General features: G+C 45.4%; 1 protein-coding gene across 2 annotated transcripts in view; it reads right to left on the bottom strand.

Annotated features, from left to right (window-relative positions):
* Window positions 1-16483, bottom strand: part of LOC134435475 (kelch-like protein 29) — a 161714-nt gene that overhangs the window by 75479 nt on the left and 69752 nt on the right. For both annotated transcript variants that reach the window (XM_063184476.1, XM_063184475.1), the window contains one exon: window positions 10248-10386. In XM_063184476.1, the coding sequence (XP_063040546.1) occupies window positions 10248-10386 (139 nt within the window). The remainder of the gene's footprint in view (window positions 1-10247; window positions 10387-16483) is intronic.

Below are 16483 nucleotides of genomic sequence, written 5' to 3'. Positions count from 1 at the left end.
GTTTACCTATTCATTTTGGGGGGTGCGTGGTTGGGTGGGGTGTGGAGGTGTGTTTGGCTGGGGTGTTCATGTCTGGCTAGGGGTGGTGGTTGGTTTTTTTTACAAGCTGGTACTGTTTTTCGTCTTGGTTTTTGGTTGTAGGTGTGTTAATTCCTGGGGGAGGGTTGGGGTGTTTATTGCAGCGGTGTTCATTTCTGTGTACAGGGAGGGGTTTTTTGTTTGGTGGTTGTTTTTCTTTTTAATAAGGTTGTATCATTTTGTCTTGGTTTTTGGAGGTTTTTTTCATGTTTGTATCAATTTTGTCGGTTTCTGGTGGGGCTTCTTTTCCAAGTTTGCATCATTTTTCGCCTTGGTTTTGGTTAGGATGGTGGGGATATTTTGCGAGCTTGTATCATTTTTGGTCTTGCTTTTGGTTGGGGGGGTATGTTTATTTCTGTGGGAGATGCTGGTGCCTTTTTGGAGCCTCAGGGTATACAACCCCTCATTACACAGCCGATGTGGTGTGCAGTAGGTGTGCTTATGAATGCTGCCAGTGAATGTGGTGGTGGTTTATGTGGGTGGTACATTGTAGGAATACTTTTGAGTAGGATAGTGGTTTTTTTTTAGGAAGCTACAACACTTCATTATTACATTGTTAGTGTGCTGTGGAAGTGTGCACATATGAATGTCGGCTGCTATCATTTTCCTCGTTAATTCTGGTGGTGGTATTGTGAGGGTGTGTTCAGAAATATGGAGGTGTTTATTGCCCAGGATGTTCATATGAATGGCAACTTGTTTGTTTTCCCTGTTAATTACAGTATGGAGGTGGAGTAGGGGTGAGTTGGAGGGATAGGTGTGTGTGTGTGTGGGGGGGTATTGGGTGCATAAATGTGTTGGAGTTTATTGCCTGGTAGAATGAAACTTAGTACTGAACCGACTACAACCCTTCATTACATTGCTAATGTTATAACTGTACAGTTTGTTACTAGTTTTTGTTGTTTTCTTCTTTACTTTGGGTGGTGTTGATGATGAGGGGTGGGGAATTGGAGTGGACACAAGTATTCGTTAGATCACTGTTTTGATGTAGGCTGCTGTAACATCATGCTTAAGAATGGTGGCTTATAATTGGTTCCCTTTTTTGATGGGGGCAATATAGAAGGTACATAAATATGGAGATGTTTACATTCATTGAGTTTACAACCATTCGTTAAATTACGGATGTGAAGGGGCTACATAGACTTATGAACGTAGCTATTACCGTTTTCTTTTAAATTATGAGGGCGTGAGTTGAACAAATGAGAGGGTGCTTATTTCTGGCAGGAGGTGGATTACACTGCCGGCATGACGTGTGGCTATATAATGCGTATGAATGCTAGCTCCTTTTGTTTTCCCGTTGAATTTAGCTGCGAGTGGGTAGGGGTCGGGTGCATTTCCTTTTATGTCTAGGTAGGGTGTTTTTCTGGGAGCTACATTAAGTCTAACACAACCCTCTATTATATTGTTTATAAATGGAGGCTGGTATTGTTTTTCCTTTCTCTTTGTTCTCTTTTTGGTCTAAAAAATACGGGAGGCTGTTTTTCCGAGGGCGAGTTTGTCGGCGGGTGGTTATATGAAGCTACTCTGGGGGACTGGAGGTCTACAACCCTCCATTACATGGGCGTCCATCTGCAGGGTCCAAGTTTTTCTTTTTCTCCCTGCTGCCGTCTGCCTAGTATAGTGCATCCAGCCAATAGAGTCTGATAAGGCCCCTCTAATGAAAGGACACACATGCGGTAATGGGAAAGAGCCCGAGCAGAGCTGAGCAATGGACTCTCGCCCGCCAGGCACTGACAAGGAAATAGCTGTAATGTTTCCTGCCTCCATTTCCTAGTCTAGTCCCCCCCACTGCACTGCTGCCCCAACAGCCCCCCCCCTTCTCCATTTGCAACGGACCCCGGCAAACATCAGTGCCGGCAGATGTTTTGTCAAATGGCGGCTAATGTCAGCGGTGACTCTCTGATATGTGTGTGTGTGTGTGTGTGTGTGTGTGTGTGTGTGTGTGTGTGTGTGTGTGTGTGTGTGTCAAGAGTGAATAAACGCATGTGTGATGAAGTGTTTTTCGTTCTGTTAGGCAACATTGTTGAAAAGCATAATAGAAAGGTGTGAATTTGCATAAAGGTACAGGCGAACGAATGAGCTGTTGTCTTGGTGATGGACGGAGTGATTAAAACAATAGGAGAGAAGGACGGAGGGAGAAAGGGAGGAAGGGGAAAAAAGGAGGAAGGGATGAGGTTTTTTTGGCAAGGAGGAGGAGGAGGAGGAGGAGGAGGATGGAGGGGGGAGGCAGGGGAGGAAGAGAGGAAATCAGTTTCTGCCACAGGTAGCCAGCAGCCATTCTTCTCAGGGGCAGGTCTCGTTCCATGACTGGGACCTGGGTATAACCTTGGTTTCTTTTACTTAACAACAACAAAATAATAAATAAAAAAACACCCCTTCACCTGCGGTCAAAACTAAACAATTGAAAAAAGAAAATCGAAAATAAAAAAATGAATGAACGAACAAACAAAGCCAAACGATAGGGCAAGACTTCACCATGGCCTGCGTACAAACTGATGTATTAGTCGGCTGTGGTGTTAAGACTGACTAGTGAGGCGAGGGGGGAGAAGGCAGCGGCAGAAGGCAAAAAGGCAAAGAGGCTATGAGGTGAGTGTTGGGGGGCTCTCTGGAAGGAAGGGGGGGCTGAAAAACCAAACGTGTGTTACTCCTGAAAAGAAAAACAAAAGTCCAATGTTTATTTATTGATTTATTACTGTCAGTTCGGAACTGGCTGTGATATGTGTACGTGTGTGTGTGTGTGATGTGGCAAGTGGAGAGGATTAACCAGCAAAATGCAAAAGTAAAAATATAAAAAATAAAAAAGTCCATCATTAGAAAAAGGGGGGGGGAACTTGAGAGTGGAAGCGTGTGAGGACAAGAACAAAAACAGGGAATAAATCAGGGAAATAATAATATACCTTCAAGAAACAAACAACAAGAACAAAAAGAACAAAAAACGAATAAAAAATACCATAAGCACTTGCCTCAAACCATTTAGTTGTCGCAAACTGATTTGACAGGACACAGAAAGCCATTATTGGTTTCTTTTTTTTTTTTCTTCGCTCGCAAGCTTTAACAAGTTTGATTTCTAGGCAAGCAGTCCCTTTTTGCATTTGATTGCATGCCTCGTTTTCAGACTAGAAGGAAAAAAACATGGCTGTTATCAAAATGGTGCAAGCGCTCCACTCAACACAACCAACTGGAACTATCATCTTTATCATACTGGCTGGCAGATTCATGGAGGAAAAGATAAAAATGGGGAAACGCAAAAAAAAACAATAGCCAACCAGCACCAGAGTAGATTAATTCTTACTATTGGAGAATTAATCAAGAAATGAATCTGAATCGCTAATATGAATAAAAAAAAAACACAAGGGAGGCACATCTAGCCACTTTGCCAATAGCCACAGCTATAGTAGTGTGTGTGTATTTATGTATGTTGGTGTCTGTTCTTAGATTTGCAATGCATGCAACATGACAATGACTTCCGATACAGTACGTATAAAAGACATGCATATGACGCCAGCATCCTCCTGCCTTCCATCTGATCTACGCAAAAAAAGGAACTGGGAGGGAAACAGGCAGAAAACACCGAACAAAAAAAGAAAAAGGGGAAAAAAAGAGAAGAGCACAACAACACTGACAATGGCTGGCCACTCCAGCACCGGAGATCAGGGTTTGTGGAGGTTTCAGATGAAGAGACGCGGCATACATTACACAACAAGCATGGCCTTTGTTCCTAGCCCTCAGCTCTCTGTTTGCCACCCCTTTTGGTCTGACGCTACAGATCTTTTCTCTTCTCAATGACCGCCCTGGCAGAGGATGTGAGAAGGATGCGTGCATGCATGTATGTATGTATGTATGTACAGTATGTATGTATGGCCTCTCGCGATCAAGGTGTTTTGTTTGTCTTGTGTGTCTCTATGCTGGCTGCAAAGGATGTGTGATGTATTAGTGAGAGAGAGAGAGAGAGAGAGAGAGAGAGAGAGAGAGAGAGAGAACAAGAGCGGGAGAGAGAGAGAGAGAGAGAGAGAGAGAGAGAGAGAGAGAGAGAGAGAGAGAGTGAATGTGTGTGTGTGTGTGTGTGTGTGTGTGTGTGTGTGTGTGTGTGTGTGTGTGTGTGTGTGTGTGTGTGTGTGTGTGTGTGTGTGTGTGTGTGTGTGTGTGTGTGTGTGTAGTGTCTCGATCAAGGGGGTTTGTCTGTCTTGCTATCTCTGTGCTGCAAAGGCAACCAGGTGGATGTGAGTACAAGTCGTACAAGTAAGAGGTGAGTGAGAGTATGTGTGCATGTGTGTCTATGTGTGTGTGTGCGTGTGTATCTGCAAGTCTGTCTTTGTGTGCCTGTCTGTGCCTGTCTGTGTGTGTGTGTGTGTGTGTGTGTGTGTGTGTGTGTGTGTGTGTGTGTGTGTGTGTGTGTGTGTGTATGTGTGTGTCTGTGTGTGTGTGTGTGTGTGTGTGTGTGTGTGTGTATGTGCAGGCGTGCATTGCATTTCTACTATTCGATAGAGAGGGAAGGGAGACTGGCTTGCCATTCGACAGCACAGTCTCCTGGGAGATATGAAATTCTGATGCAAGTGGTTCACCTCCGTGCCACTGTATATTAGGGAAAACTCCTGCAACATTATACTTCTCAGCAATGAGCTCTGGCAACGCAGATGTGTTACGGCGCGTCTTGTCTGTGTGTATGTCTACACTTGTAAATGTACGTGTGTATGTGTGTGTGTATGTGTATGACAGACAGAAGGAGGGAGGAAAAATGAAGGATAGAGTGTTAACAGGAGAGGGAGAGAGGGACGGGAGGGAGAGAAAGATTGACGCATGTCAAGGCTCTGAATGGGGAAGAATACAGGGCAGTCAGAGCCTTTGGCAGATTATTTGACGACTTTAGAATGCGTCTTTCTGCATCAAATAAAACATAGATAACACATTTCAGAGTAGAGTCACACAAATTCCCTTTTTCAAAAAAAAAAAAAAAAAGAAAAGAAAAAAACCTCGTCCCCATTTATGTCACCACCCTCTCACAGAAAAAGGTCTGTCAGCCATCTCCGATATTACATTTCGATTACAGCCGAATGAAAGTATCTTCTGAAAACATCAATGATTTTTGTTCGGATTTGACACAGGGGACAAATGGGGCCTTTTCAAAAGCGACGACAAAAATATATATCAGTCTCGACAACCTACATGACCTGAAATGGAACAAGGGGCGAATTCAAGGAAGGAGTTGACATTTTCACAGACAAAAAATATATACTATGCCTGTGTTGGTGCACCTTTGACAGTCTGGCTCTCGCATTGACCAGTGTTCCCTGTGTCCCTATGCGATAAGATAAACCTGCAAACACTCATCTTGGCTTTACAGATTTGGACAGCACAACATAAAGATTTGCAGGATTTTTGGTGCTGTTTAAAAAAAGGCTTAGTTGCACATTTCATATACGGAGGTGGGTTTGTGAACCTACATATTGTCATCCTTTGTGTGTTGAGAGAGAGAGAGAGAGAGAGAGAGAGAGAGAGAGAGAGAGAGAGAGTGAGAGAGAGAGTGAGAGAGAGAGAGAGAGAGAGAGAGAGAGAGAGAGAGAGAGAGAAAAAGAAAGAGAGAGTGAATGTGTGTGTGTGTGTGTGTGTGTGTGTGTGTGTGTGTGTGTGTGTGTGTGTGTGTGTGTGTGTGTGTGTGTGTGTGTGTGTGTGTGTCGCTCTGAAGGATCTGAGAGACTAATCTCTGATCCGAGCTTGAGCTGCCTGTGTCCAGTGAAAAGGCATGGCTTTGGACTTACCCATTACAAACAGGATATCCTCACACTCACACACGGACGCACGCACACACAGTAAAAGTTCTCACTCCTATCTAAAGGGATGGAGGCTGCAGTAATGACCAACCTGGCTTTAGAAGATCCAACCCATTACCACACCAGTTCTCTTCCAGCCATTTCACTAAAGCAGCTGCTTCTACCAAGCCAACCCTTCAGCCAGGTGGCAGCCTAAATTAGCGCATCATCTTTAATTACGGGATATGCATTCGCCGCACAGGTGGAATGAGATCATTTGGAATGTGTGGTGCTAGATCTCCCAGCCTAGCCAAAACCAGACCCTCATACAGAATAACACTGCTTAACAGATAGATGACAACCGCTACAGCGGGAGCCAGCTCATTTTGCTTCATGTTTTTTTGACTGCACCATGACTGCTCATTGCAAGGTACAGCTGAAACCAGAAGTTTTCATACACTGTATGTGACGCATCTAAGGACACACACATCACATCATCATTTTTTCAAATCGTTGTTTGATTTGAAGTTAAATTAAACCTGTCCAGTTTTGGGTGATTTAGGATCAGCTCGTGCTGATGTTGATTTAAACTTGCACAAGGATATTTTTAAGATATCCTTTATACTTTTTGAGCCCAATTGATTTGGTTTTAAAGCATTTACGCCAAATTCTAACGAAGTGTAAACTGTGAAAATGTGAAAATGTGAACTTTTGACTTGATAAAAAAACCACCAAAATCATTGTGTAAAATTCTTTGCTTATTATTTGATTGGATATAAATTTGGCCTTTGTAAATAATTTGAATAATCCTAAATTACCTCAATCTGGACATGCTTGATCTGATTTTAAGTCAGAGAATGAGGTGAAAAAAAATAATTGTGTGTCTTTACATACGTTACATTCAGTGTACAGGTATGTACATTTCTGGTTTCAACTGTATGCAGCCAGAAACACCTTGGAAGCCTCACGGATATCGCAAGGTATGCATATGGAACAGGAAAAAATAAGTGGCTCCTACTGTTTAGTAATGAGACTACAGGCAAGCCTTATGTATGAAATGTGGTGCAGTGCAAATGTCTGGTTTTGACCAGGCAACTAGGCTGCAGCTTCCGCATCCAGGCTGCTCATCACTAAACAGCACTGGAGAGTGGGGAGCGAGGAGAGGAGGGAGCATGTAGGGGGAAGGGGACAGTGCGTGCCCTCACATAGTAAAAGGCCAATCTCCTTCTCCTGGTCCCCATTTCTGTGTCTGTACCCCCCACCCCTCCTCTGCCTTCCCCACTTCTCCTTGGGAGCAGTGTGGGGGGACTGATAGCATTGAGAGGTGCGTCGGCACAGTTCTTACTCGGGCTGATGACGTTCAGGTCAGATCCGCACACTAATGCTACAGGGCCTAATTTCTCACACCACTGCCACTTTCCGAGATGTCCTGGTTTGAATGGTTTGGATTTCATTCATACAGAGGCTCTGGAACTGACGTTCTAGGAAGGGTTTGGTCTTTTTACCAGACAACTGGCTAATCAGACAAATGGCTAATCAGCGAAAGAGGGAGGGGAGGGGGGTGTGCACATTTTGAACATCAACAGATTTCGAACATCCCCCCACTAGATATCGATTTTTTTCAGTGTCATGAACAAATGTCAGCGATTGGATAAAAGAACGCATGTTTCAAATTTCAACAGAGTGCACCCTTCCCTCCACTAAACCTTTCTCAATTCGGTAGTTCCAGAGCCTCTGTACAAAAGAAACTAGTACGAGGGGCTGGTAAAAATCGGGCTCTACTCAACCCACCCCCGCCACCCACCAAGAACATGTCCTTGGAGCCTCAGGGACACAATTAGAGGTCTGTGGACGAGATTTCCGATACCATGTATATCAACTAAGACTGAGCGAAAAAAAAAAAGAAAACAGAAAGGAAAAATATCTTTAACTGTGTTCTGTGATCTGTAGAATATGTTTTCCCTCTTATTTGATGGGATTACGAAATGCTTAACGCGGATCAAAGGCTCGTCAGTAACTACTGATAGCCTGATAATCCCAGGCGGCGGAAGCAAACAATAAAAGGGGAGAAGGGAGAAAAGGGAGGAAAAAAAATAATGCATCGATAAAATGTAATGGGAAGGGTTTTGTTAAAACCTAGAATAAAAGGGAAAGAAATTTGTAGGCAGAAAACAAAGCCAAGGACAGAACGAACAGACGTTGAATATTCAAACAGTTGCTCCAATTGAACGAAACACACAGGTGAGATGTGCCTAAACTTTCCCCCCTTCCTTGCCAAAAATACCCGTGACCAGACAAGGGGATAGAGGGGTGTGTGTGTGTGTGTGAGGTGGGCGGGGGGTGGTGGGGTAGAGTGGTTTTGGCGGGGCACCATTAAACACCTCCCTCTAAAACAAACACAGACACCCATCACAGTGTCTGGGAATAAATAATAAAAGCTCCACAAGGGCTCTGCTGTTTAACGGGCAGATCCTCCCAAAAAAAAGAAAGAAAAGGGGAAAAAAAACCAGAGACCTTTTCATGCTGTGTGTTTGTCTGGCATTGCTTAAGGACATCGGGCAACTTCCCAGAAGAGTTCAAGCAGCACCATCCACCACCTGATACACACCTGAGGGACTCGTCAGACTCTGGCAACCCGTGATGCTCTAATTTTGGCTCTCTATGTAGCGAGCAGACAAGGCAGGGCATTGCAGGGCAGGGCAGAGATGGGCAGAGATGGAGGGACAAGGCAAGGGGGAGTGGATTGGGTTGGAAGGGGAGGGGGTGTAGTAGAAGGGAGTGTGGCGTAAACAAAATGACGGGTGGATGGCATGAATGGAAAACAAAAAACAAAAGCAGAAAAGGGGTTGGGGTGAGGTGGGGGGGTGACGCTACTAAGCCCTGAATTGTGGTGGGGGCCGGTGATGGCTCTGGATGCCACCATTACAGCACCACTACGCTGGCCCCCCTCTGTCTGTCAGGCGATCTGAGAAAAGCAAAGGCGTGCTGTGGAGGTCGAGGGGGCGGGGTGTATGGGGCAGAGGGCTTGGTGACAGAGGTAGGGAGAGCTGAAGGTGTTGGAAAAATAAAAGGGGAGGAGAGATGAAAGCGGAAAAGAGGTGAGAAGAGGTGAGAGCAAGGAGAGGAGAGGAGAGAGAGCGAAGAGATGATAGGAAAGTGAGAAGAGGAGAGGAGAGGAGATCGAGACGAGGAGCGGAGAGACAGCGAGGAGAGGAGAGGAGAGAAGAGGAGAGAAGAGAAGAGAAGAGAAGAGAAGAGAAGAGAAGAAGAAGGGAGATGAGAAAAGAGATGAGAGGAGAGGGTGGTGAGGAAGGGGGGGTGAGTGGGAGGCACCAGGCGAGGGCGGGAGCGAGAGCAAGGGGTCTGACAGCAGAGCACGGGAGGGTCAAAGTAAGGCCATTCATCCGTCTCTGCTGCATCTCTGCCTGGCCAGGCTGGGCCACACTGACACACGCAACCAGGGAAGCCAACAGTCGGGGGCAAAGAGGTCTCTTGACCCAGGCCCAGGGAGAGGAGGGGGAGGGGCCCTGAATTGGGTTCTCATTAGATTGTGTGCATTGGGTGGGGAGCCCTTTCAGATGACTGTGTCCTGGGCCCCGCCAAAGCTGTCAGCGGCCCTACATGCAACACTCTCAGAGTGAGAAGGAGAGAGTGGGGAGAGTGCAGAGTGCAGAGTAGGGGATCTGTGTCACTGACAGAGAGAGAGAGAGAGAAAGAGAGAGAGAGAGAGAGAGAGAGAGTAGAGAGAGAGAGAGAGAGAGAGAGAGAGAGAGAGAGAGAGAAAGAGAGGGGGGGGTAGAGAGTGAAAGGTAGAGAGAGAGAAAGAGAGAGGGAGAGGGAAAGGGAGATAGAGATAGAGAAAGAGATAGAGAGAGCTGTGCCGCTATCCTCCGCACAAACCCTGGGAAAAAACTAGGGTGATCCATTTTGTTTTTTTCTCTCTCCCTTTTCAATTAAGATTTCATGTGCACTGCATAATGTATCTGGCGTGTCACCTCGCACACAGAAAAACATATGAGGGAGGAGAAGAAGGAAAAGACAAAGAAGAGAATGCCCAGGAGATGAAAATGATTAGAAATGCCAGATGCCTTTGCTAATATTTTGTACTATTTTGCTTCTGACATTTGGAATAAAAATTAAATAAATAAAAAAACCCAGTCATGGAACTTACTTCTGCCCATTAAAATGTAAATTTTGCTCATTTAGTTTAGGGAGATGAAAAGGGTAGGATAAGTGTTGACCTTTTTTTTCGTCCCAAAAGAGAAATACATTCATTTGAGTGATGGAAAGAATGGCTACTGGCTCCTGTGGCAGGAACCTCTGTCTTCACACCTGCAAGAGAGAGGGGGAAGGGAAAGGAAGCGACACAAATGCATCCCTACAAAAGGAACAGAGCGGATCAACATCTGGAGAAAAAAGGCAAACCTTTTAACCATGTCCTTGAAATATAAGCTGCAGGAAGCTAGAACATTTTGATGGACTTCAAACTCTTTGCCTTCAACAATTATTGTCAGGTCTGTAAACTCTTTCGCTCGCCGCTGCTGGTTCAATTCCTTCAACATTTCTGTAGAATGGAGAAGAACAAGAAGAAAGAAGAAAGAAAAAAAACACGAAGAAACAGGAGAAAAACAACAATCTTATTTTGGTGAATTCACAGTGACAAACAGCATAGTTTCACTGAGCCTTAAAAGAGGGGGAAAATAAAGAAAGCAAAGGCAGAAAAGGCAAGGAAAGAAGGAAGAAAAGAGGGAAAGAGACAGCATGAAAGAAAGGAATAGAGAAAGGATGGAAGACAGACAGAGACGGTGCATACATAAACATCACTCCTTACATACATTCAAAACATAACAGTAATAAAAACATAGCTTAATGGCTTGGCAGTAGAAGAGATGCAATTGATAGAGAAAAAAAACACATATTTATGCTCGGAGACCACATGGCCAGCACTGTCTTTTTGAAAATGTGTCACCGTAAACATGCAGCGGCTCACTTTGTGGGGTGTGATATGTCATAATGCATGTATGGCTGGGAAAATAATGAGAAAAACAATGGGGATTGGAATACAAATCAAGTGCATAATTGTTCGGGGGCCAAATGAGTCTCAGCTCGGGTTATGTAGCCAGCAGCATTTGCCTGTCACTAGCTCTCTAGGACTCCGATGAAACACGGCCGTCACCGCCGCCCACCACCCCCATTACATGAGCACCATAAAGAGAAAACAGTAAGGGCTGAGAGGCGAAATGAAGAGCGTATAACTCATATGCTATATTCCTTCATTACCAAGGCATAATACCAGAATTAGGGCCCATAATTTCCTTATTGAAATGAGATTCTGCATTAACACTGTCAGCACTGGTACTGGTACGTAGAGGAAGCCGGATAAAAGGGAACGTGGGGCGTGCCGTTATGGCTGCTGTCTAGAATAAAGAATGTTTTACACTGCACTGCTCTTTGCAGAGAACTGAAAGTGTTGAAGCTGTGGCACAGTGCTGTAAATACTGTATGTGCCAGCGGCTTTAAAGTCCTGCCTTTGTCATGCCAGCTGGTGTCTCTTAATGATTGTGTGTTGTTCCGTACATGTGGACAATTTTCCTTCCGCACTAGCATTAGCCCGAGTGAGTGTCTTTTTAGATAACCGTAATGAGAAACAGTACCAGGATCCAATTAAAATGGTCCGCTACCAGAATTTTAAAACCGCCAAGCCATGCTCTCCAAAATTGAAAATGAGTTCTCCTTCTAAAACCGCCACGACAAAGTGGCAACACTGCGCGGACTACAACTCACTCCTCTGACGTTTCTACGGCTCCTGCGGCCTCGACCCTTTTCATGGTGTTGACGCACAGAAGGTGTATGAGCGAGCGGCAAGATACATCAAAGCTGTCTCCATACATTAAACCAACGGTCCCCTCGGCTTGTGAATGGCGGAGGGCCACCGACAAATGGATAGGCTGCAAATGGGCTCTTTGAGTATAGAGGGGATTGGGTCTGCAAGGAGATGGCCCCTTTAGACAGTGCTAGAGCATCGCTAATGTGACCTGAAATTGCACGGCCCTTGGATGCGTGCCAACGCTGATGAATTATAATGGCAGGGACCGACGTACAGTACAAGCAGTACGGCTATAGCTCTCGCTTGCTTGCTTGCTCTCTCGTTGGAGCCGTTTCCCAGAGTGGTGGTGACAGAACATTGCCATTGCCCGGAAATTACATTTCTGCCTGGGTTATCTTAAGACGCGGCGAGTACAGAGGCCCTGCCTGCTCCGGAAGGCCATTCATATGCATTAATGTGCGCAACGCACTCTGTTCTTCGCTGAAATGCTCTCCGAGATTTTAGCATGCGGCATGGCAGCTAATTATTCTCAATTTCCTTTAACTGGGTCAGTGTTCTCAGGAGGAGCACCCGACAAGGAGACGTGGCACAGGTGGACACTTTGGCGGAGTAAAGGAGTTTGTGTGTGTGTGTGTGTGTGTGTGTGTGTGTGTGTGTGTGTGTTGGGGGGGCATCCTCCACCGACTTTTACTACTATGCTTAAAGGGGAAACAGAATGGTTGAATAGAATGAATTTTATTCTTTTAGATGCATTGGACACAGTGGACTTTGCTCTCAAAAAAATAAGCTCAAATGGAATTTTAGGCAGCAGACTATCACCATATTTTGACAAGAAGACATAACCTGTACAGTACTGTTGTTTTTCTCACTCATTCCTTTGCCATGTTTTCGGTGGCTATTGTTTGGTTGAAGATGTATATGTGAGGGAGGACACAAACCATGCTTCACAGCTGAAGGGCTTATACTGTATGCACCCTTCTGTGGTACTGGCTATGCAATAGTAAAGCCTAAGGTAAAAAATATTGTTTTCCATTCTATGACCCCTTTAAGCAAGTCATCTCGCCATGTTGAAATACTGCTGTTAGGGCCATAGCCACGCTACATTAATTCCAGGAGGAGAGTGAAAGGGATTTTCAGAGGCCGTAATTCAGTGTGTGCTGCTGTTGTTGAAAAAAATTCAAGCAGATACAGTGAGCTTCGCAAATGCTTCCTAGGATCATCTGAGGACCACTGTAGCAGAAAGTACAAAGGCTCATGAAGCTGCCGTTCTCTCTCTCTCTCCGTCTCTCGCTCTCTTTCCCTCTCTCCTTGTTTTGGCACAAAGGAGCTGTGAATCGATAACAATGCAAGTGTAGATATGAGATGAGAAGTTCTCAATAGCACCCGACTGGTGTGGGCTCACAAAGGGATAAGGTCAGAATAAATGCATATAAATTTGCTCTCCGCAAACAATCAGTTCTGCAGGCAGACGACTGAATGAGACCATTCATGTTGCTCGGCCTCAATTAAAACATAGATGGAGTTGAAACTATAATGGATAATGGTAATCATGCCATTATTCGAACAAAAACCATCATCCAGAATGCTCTGTGAGGACTCTAGTGTTTGGGTATCAAGGTCAACAAAATAAGAATGCACTGTATAAGACGATGGCAGCACTGCCTTCTCTTCATGAAATATACAGCTATATCAGTTCAGTTTATGTTCAAAATGTTCACATACCCGAGTAAGAAATTTGACAGCGAGCCAGACATGAGATTTATCAGCATTTCATAAGGTATTTGCTTTTGCTTCGGTGTGTAGTTTCTGCTTACAGTGTACATCCCCATATATTTCATTTTGCTCTTCGATAAAACAAAAAAAAATCAGCAAAGTCTACCTCCTTGGCAATAAGATTACCACACATCTTGGGTTTAAAGGGGTGGGGTTTTTTTCCGAGCTGAAGAATATGCTAAACTAAGCAATCCTCAATGTCAGAATCAGCGATGGCAGCAACAGTGCTTGGTGCTGCATCACAAAATCTGCTTTTAATGTTTTAAAGAGGTGTCCTTGTGTAAGATCAGTTAAAGTTTACAGTCAAATGTGGGTGAAGACACATTTTTAGGAAGTGATTAAGCTCTTGCGACCAAAATAGTAAATTATGCTAATGACGACGACGACAGCAACAACAGAAAAAAAACCTGGGCAAACTCCAGTATTCCCACCACTGCTGCGTTGTTGTGACACAGATCTCACACAGGAGATGGCCGTCCCACTGAGAGAGCTGTGCATAATTCATGCCATGTGTGGACGGGCAATCCAAACATCTAAATAACTTTCAAACAGAGCTCTTTATCCCTGTGTCTCCTGTTTGCTTGCTCGCTCGTTTGCTTGCTCGCTCGTTCGCTTGCCTGCTGCAAAGGTGGCCTGGTTGGCGTCCTTTGGGGCCTTCAAAAACGCCCTGGCTGTATTCAACCGTAGCAATTCCAGGAATGTTGAATAAGCAGGTCTCATGTTGGGGAGCGTTAAATCTCTGCAGACAAGGAACGCATGTTCACACACACACACAGCTTCGCTTTGAGCCCAACCAGGGGCGGAGCTATAGGAGAGCGAAGCAAGCAGGTCATTTGCACCTGGGCACAGGGCCCTGCCGTATTGGTACTGGCAGCCCTATTATGACCATGGCAGGCTTTACGGTACATGCGGGGGGCCATATCAGTATTTTGCCCTGGGGCTCTATGGGCAATCGTTACGCCACCGAGCCCACCGCTCGCTCCATGCATTGCTTTCAGTGGCAAGTCCCAACTGCCCAGCTGTCAACAACAGTCTTTGGAATGCTGCAAACTGCCTCTGACCTACATCCAGATGCTTAGGAAATTAATTTAAATGGGCTGCAAAAACCCCACAGATTGGACCATAAGGCCTGTTCCGGTCCTGGAGCGCACGCATTAATCTCATCCCATTTCAGACGGGAGGAAACATGGATTTAAGCTGTTGGATTGCAATTTTGATGTTAAATGAACCCACTTGAATGAGCGAGGGGAAATGGTAATAACACACAAAAAACGAGATGCTACAATATTTCGCCGTGCACCAAGCCGCCTTTTTCACCGCAGCAACCATCTGACGTATTTGAATATGAATCATTTTCTGGGTCACAGTTCAGCAGTTCTATCGCTCAATTCGCCGAAATGGGAGAAGAAAAAGAGTCCATTTAATGTCTTACTCCTTTATAATGGCGGATGAATAATAATTTTAAAAAACCGAGGAAGGTGGGGGAGGGGAAGTAGTGAGGAGCTGGTAGCAGCTGGTAGTTGGTGGAGGATGATGTTGGTGGCTGTGTTGAACAACTGCATCTGCCAGCCGCTGGCATGAGAAGGCCCATGTGTCCAGTGTTGTCCTCAGGTGCTGTTTAGTGTCTCTAATCCACTCCAATCTCCCGGACGCCACTCGCACTAATCACTCCTCTCCTCTGGCTGTCCAGAGAAGTCCCTGACTGATGTCTCCCCTTGTTCTCGCACAATAAGAAAGGTGTTTGTGTGTGTGTGTGTCTGTGTGTGTGTGTGTGTGTGTCTGTGTCTGTGTCTGTGTGTGTGTGTGTGTGTGTGTGTGTGTGTGTGTGTGTGTGTGTGTGTGTGTGTGTGTGTGTGTGTGTGTGTGTGTCTGTGTCTGTGTGTGCCTGTATGTGTGTGAGAGATAGAGGAGGAGAAAGCAATACAGACAGGTAGACAGATAGACAGGAAGAGAAAGCAATACAGACAGGTAGACAGACAAGACAGACACACAGACACACAGACACAGAGAGTGTCTGTATGTGTCAATGTGTGATGTGGGTGTGTATGTGCATATGTGTGTGAGAGAGTGTGTAGTATATGTGTGCTTGCTCACTGAGTGACCGTGTGCTAGTGAGCAGCACAGGGGAGAGTGTGCAAGCTATTTCTGTGACAACCGAGCGAGAGGAGAGGAGAGGCGAGTGGGGAGAGTGAGGAGAGGAGTGGAGAGTGAGAGCTACTTACCTATGATAATTTGCTGCAAGATGGACCTGTCAAAGGGGTTTGACTGCTGCGCGTTTAGATGGAGGAAATCATTAATGAAATGCAAAAGGGGGGGTTGAGGGCTGTGTGCGTGTGCGTGTGTGTGTGTGTGAGAGAGTGAGTGTGTGTCCGAGCGAGCGTGCGTGCGTGTGTGTGTAAAGGGGGGATGTTGGTGCCTTCACCGCGAAGAAGGAGGCGGACGGTGAATTATCAAAATTAATGAGGTGGCTGCTTTCTCTATATTAATTACAGGGGGGAAATAACGATGCCAGTGTCAGAGACAAGGGCCCCGTTCACTCGCTCTCTCCCTCCCTCCCTCTCTCCCTTGCTGGCGACGTACTGTAGGTAGATATGGGCGGAGGGAGGAGGAGAGGCACAGCGTGTTGGCCACGGGCCACTTTCATTAATACCTCCTGGGCCCCACAAAAGGCCTTGTCATCTTTTATCTATTTTTATTAGCTAGACCCCGCACGCTGTTTAATTACACACGAGTCCAAAGTTGAATGGGAAATGAGCAAGAGTGATAACAATAATAATAAGTTGCGAGTCCAGATGAAAACAAAGTATAGTCGGATATTTAGGGAAAAAAAGACATTAAACCGGTATCGCCGTTGACGGCACATGAAGGATTTTTTTTCCAGCATGCATCTGGGTGAGATGGTGAGCCCCGAGTTAATTAGGAGTGTTTTTTACGATTAAGGAGGGGAGGGGGGCTTGGAAGTAATGGGTGACCTTGCCTGAGTAAACACGCTCAGTGGGGACTAGCTTTTTTATGAATGGACTTTTCGCAATCTCAATTACAAGCAGTTAAGTGGTGAGGA

This window comes from Engraulis encrasicolus, chromosome 19 (assembly GCF_034702125.1).
Source record: "Engraulis encrasicolus isolate BLACKSEA-1 chromosome 19, IST_EnEncr_1.0, whole genome shotgun sequence".
Taxonomy (NCBI): Eukaryota; Metazoa; Chordata; class Actinopteri; order Clupeiformes; family Engraulidae; genus Engraulis; species Engraulis encrasicolus.
This window is presented reverse-complemented; position numbering and strand designations above follow the sequence as displayed.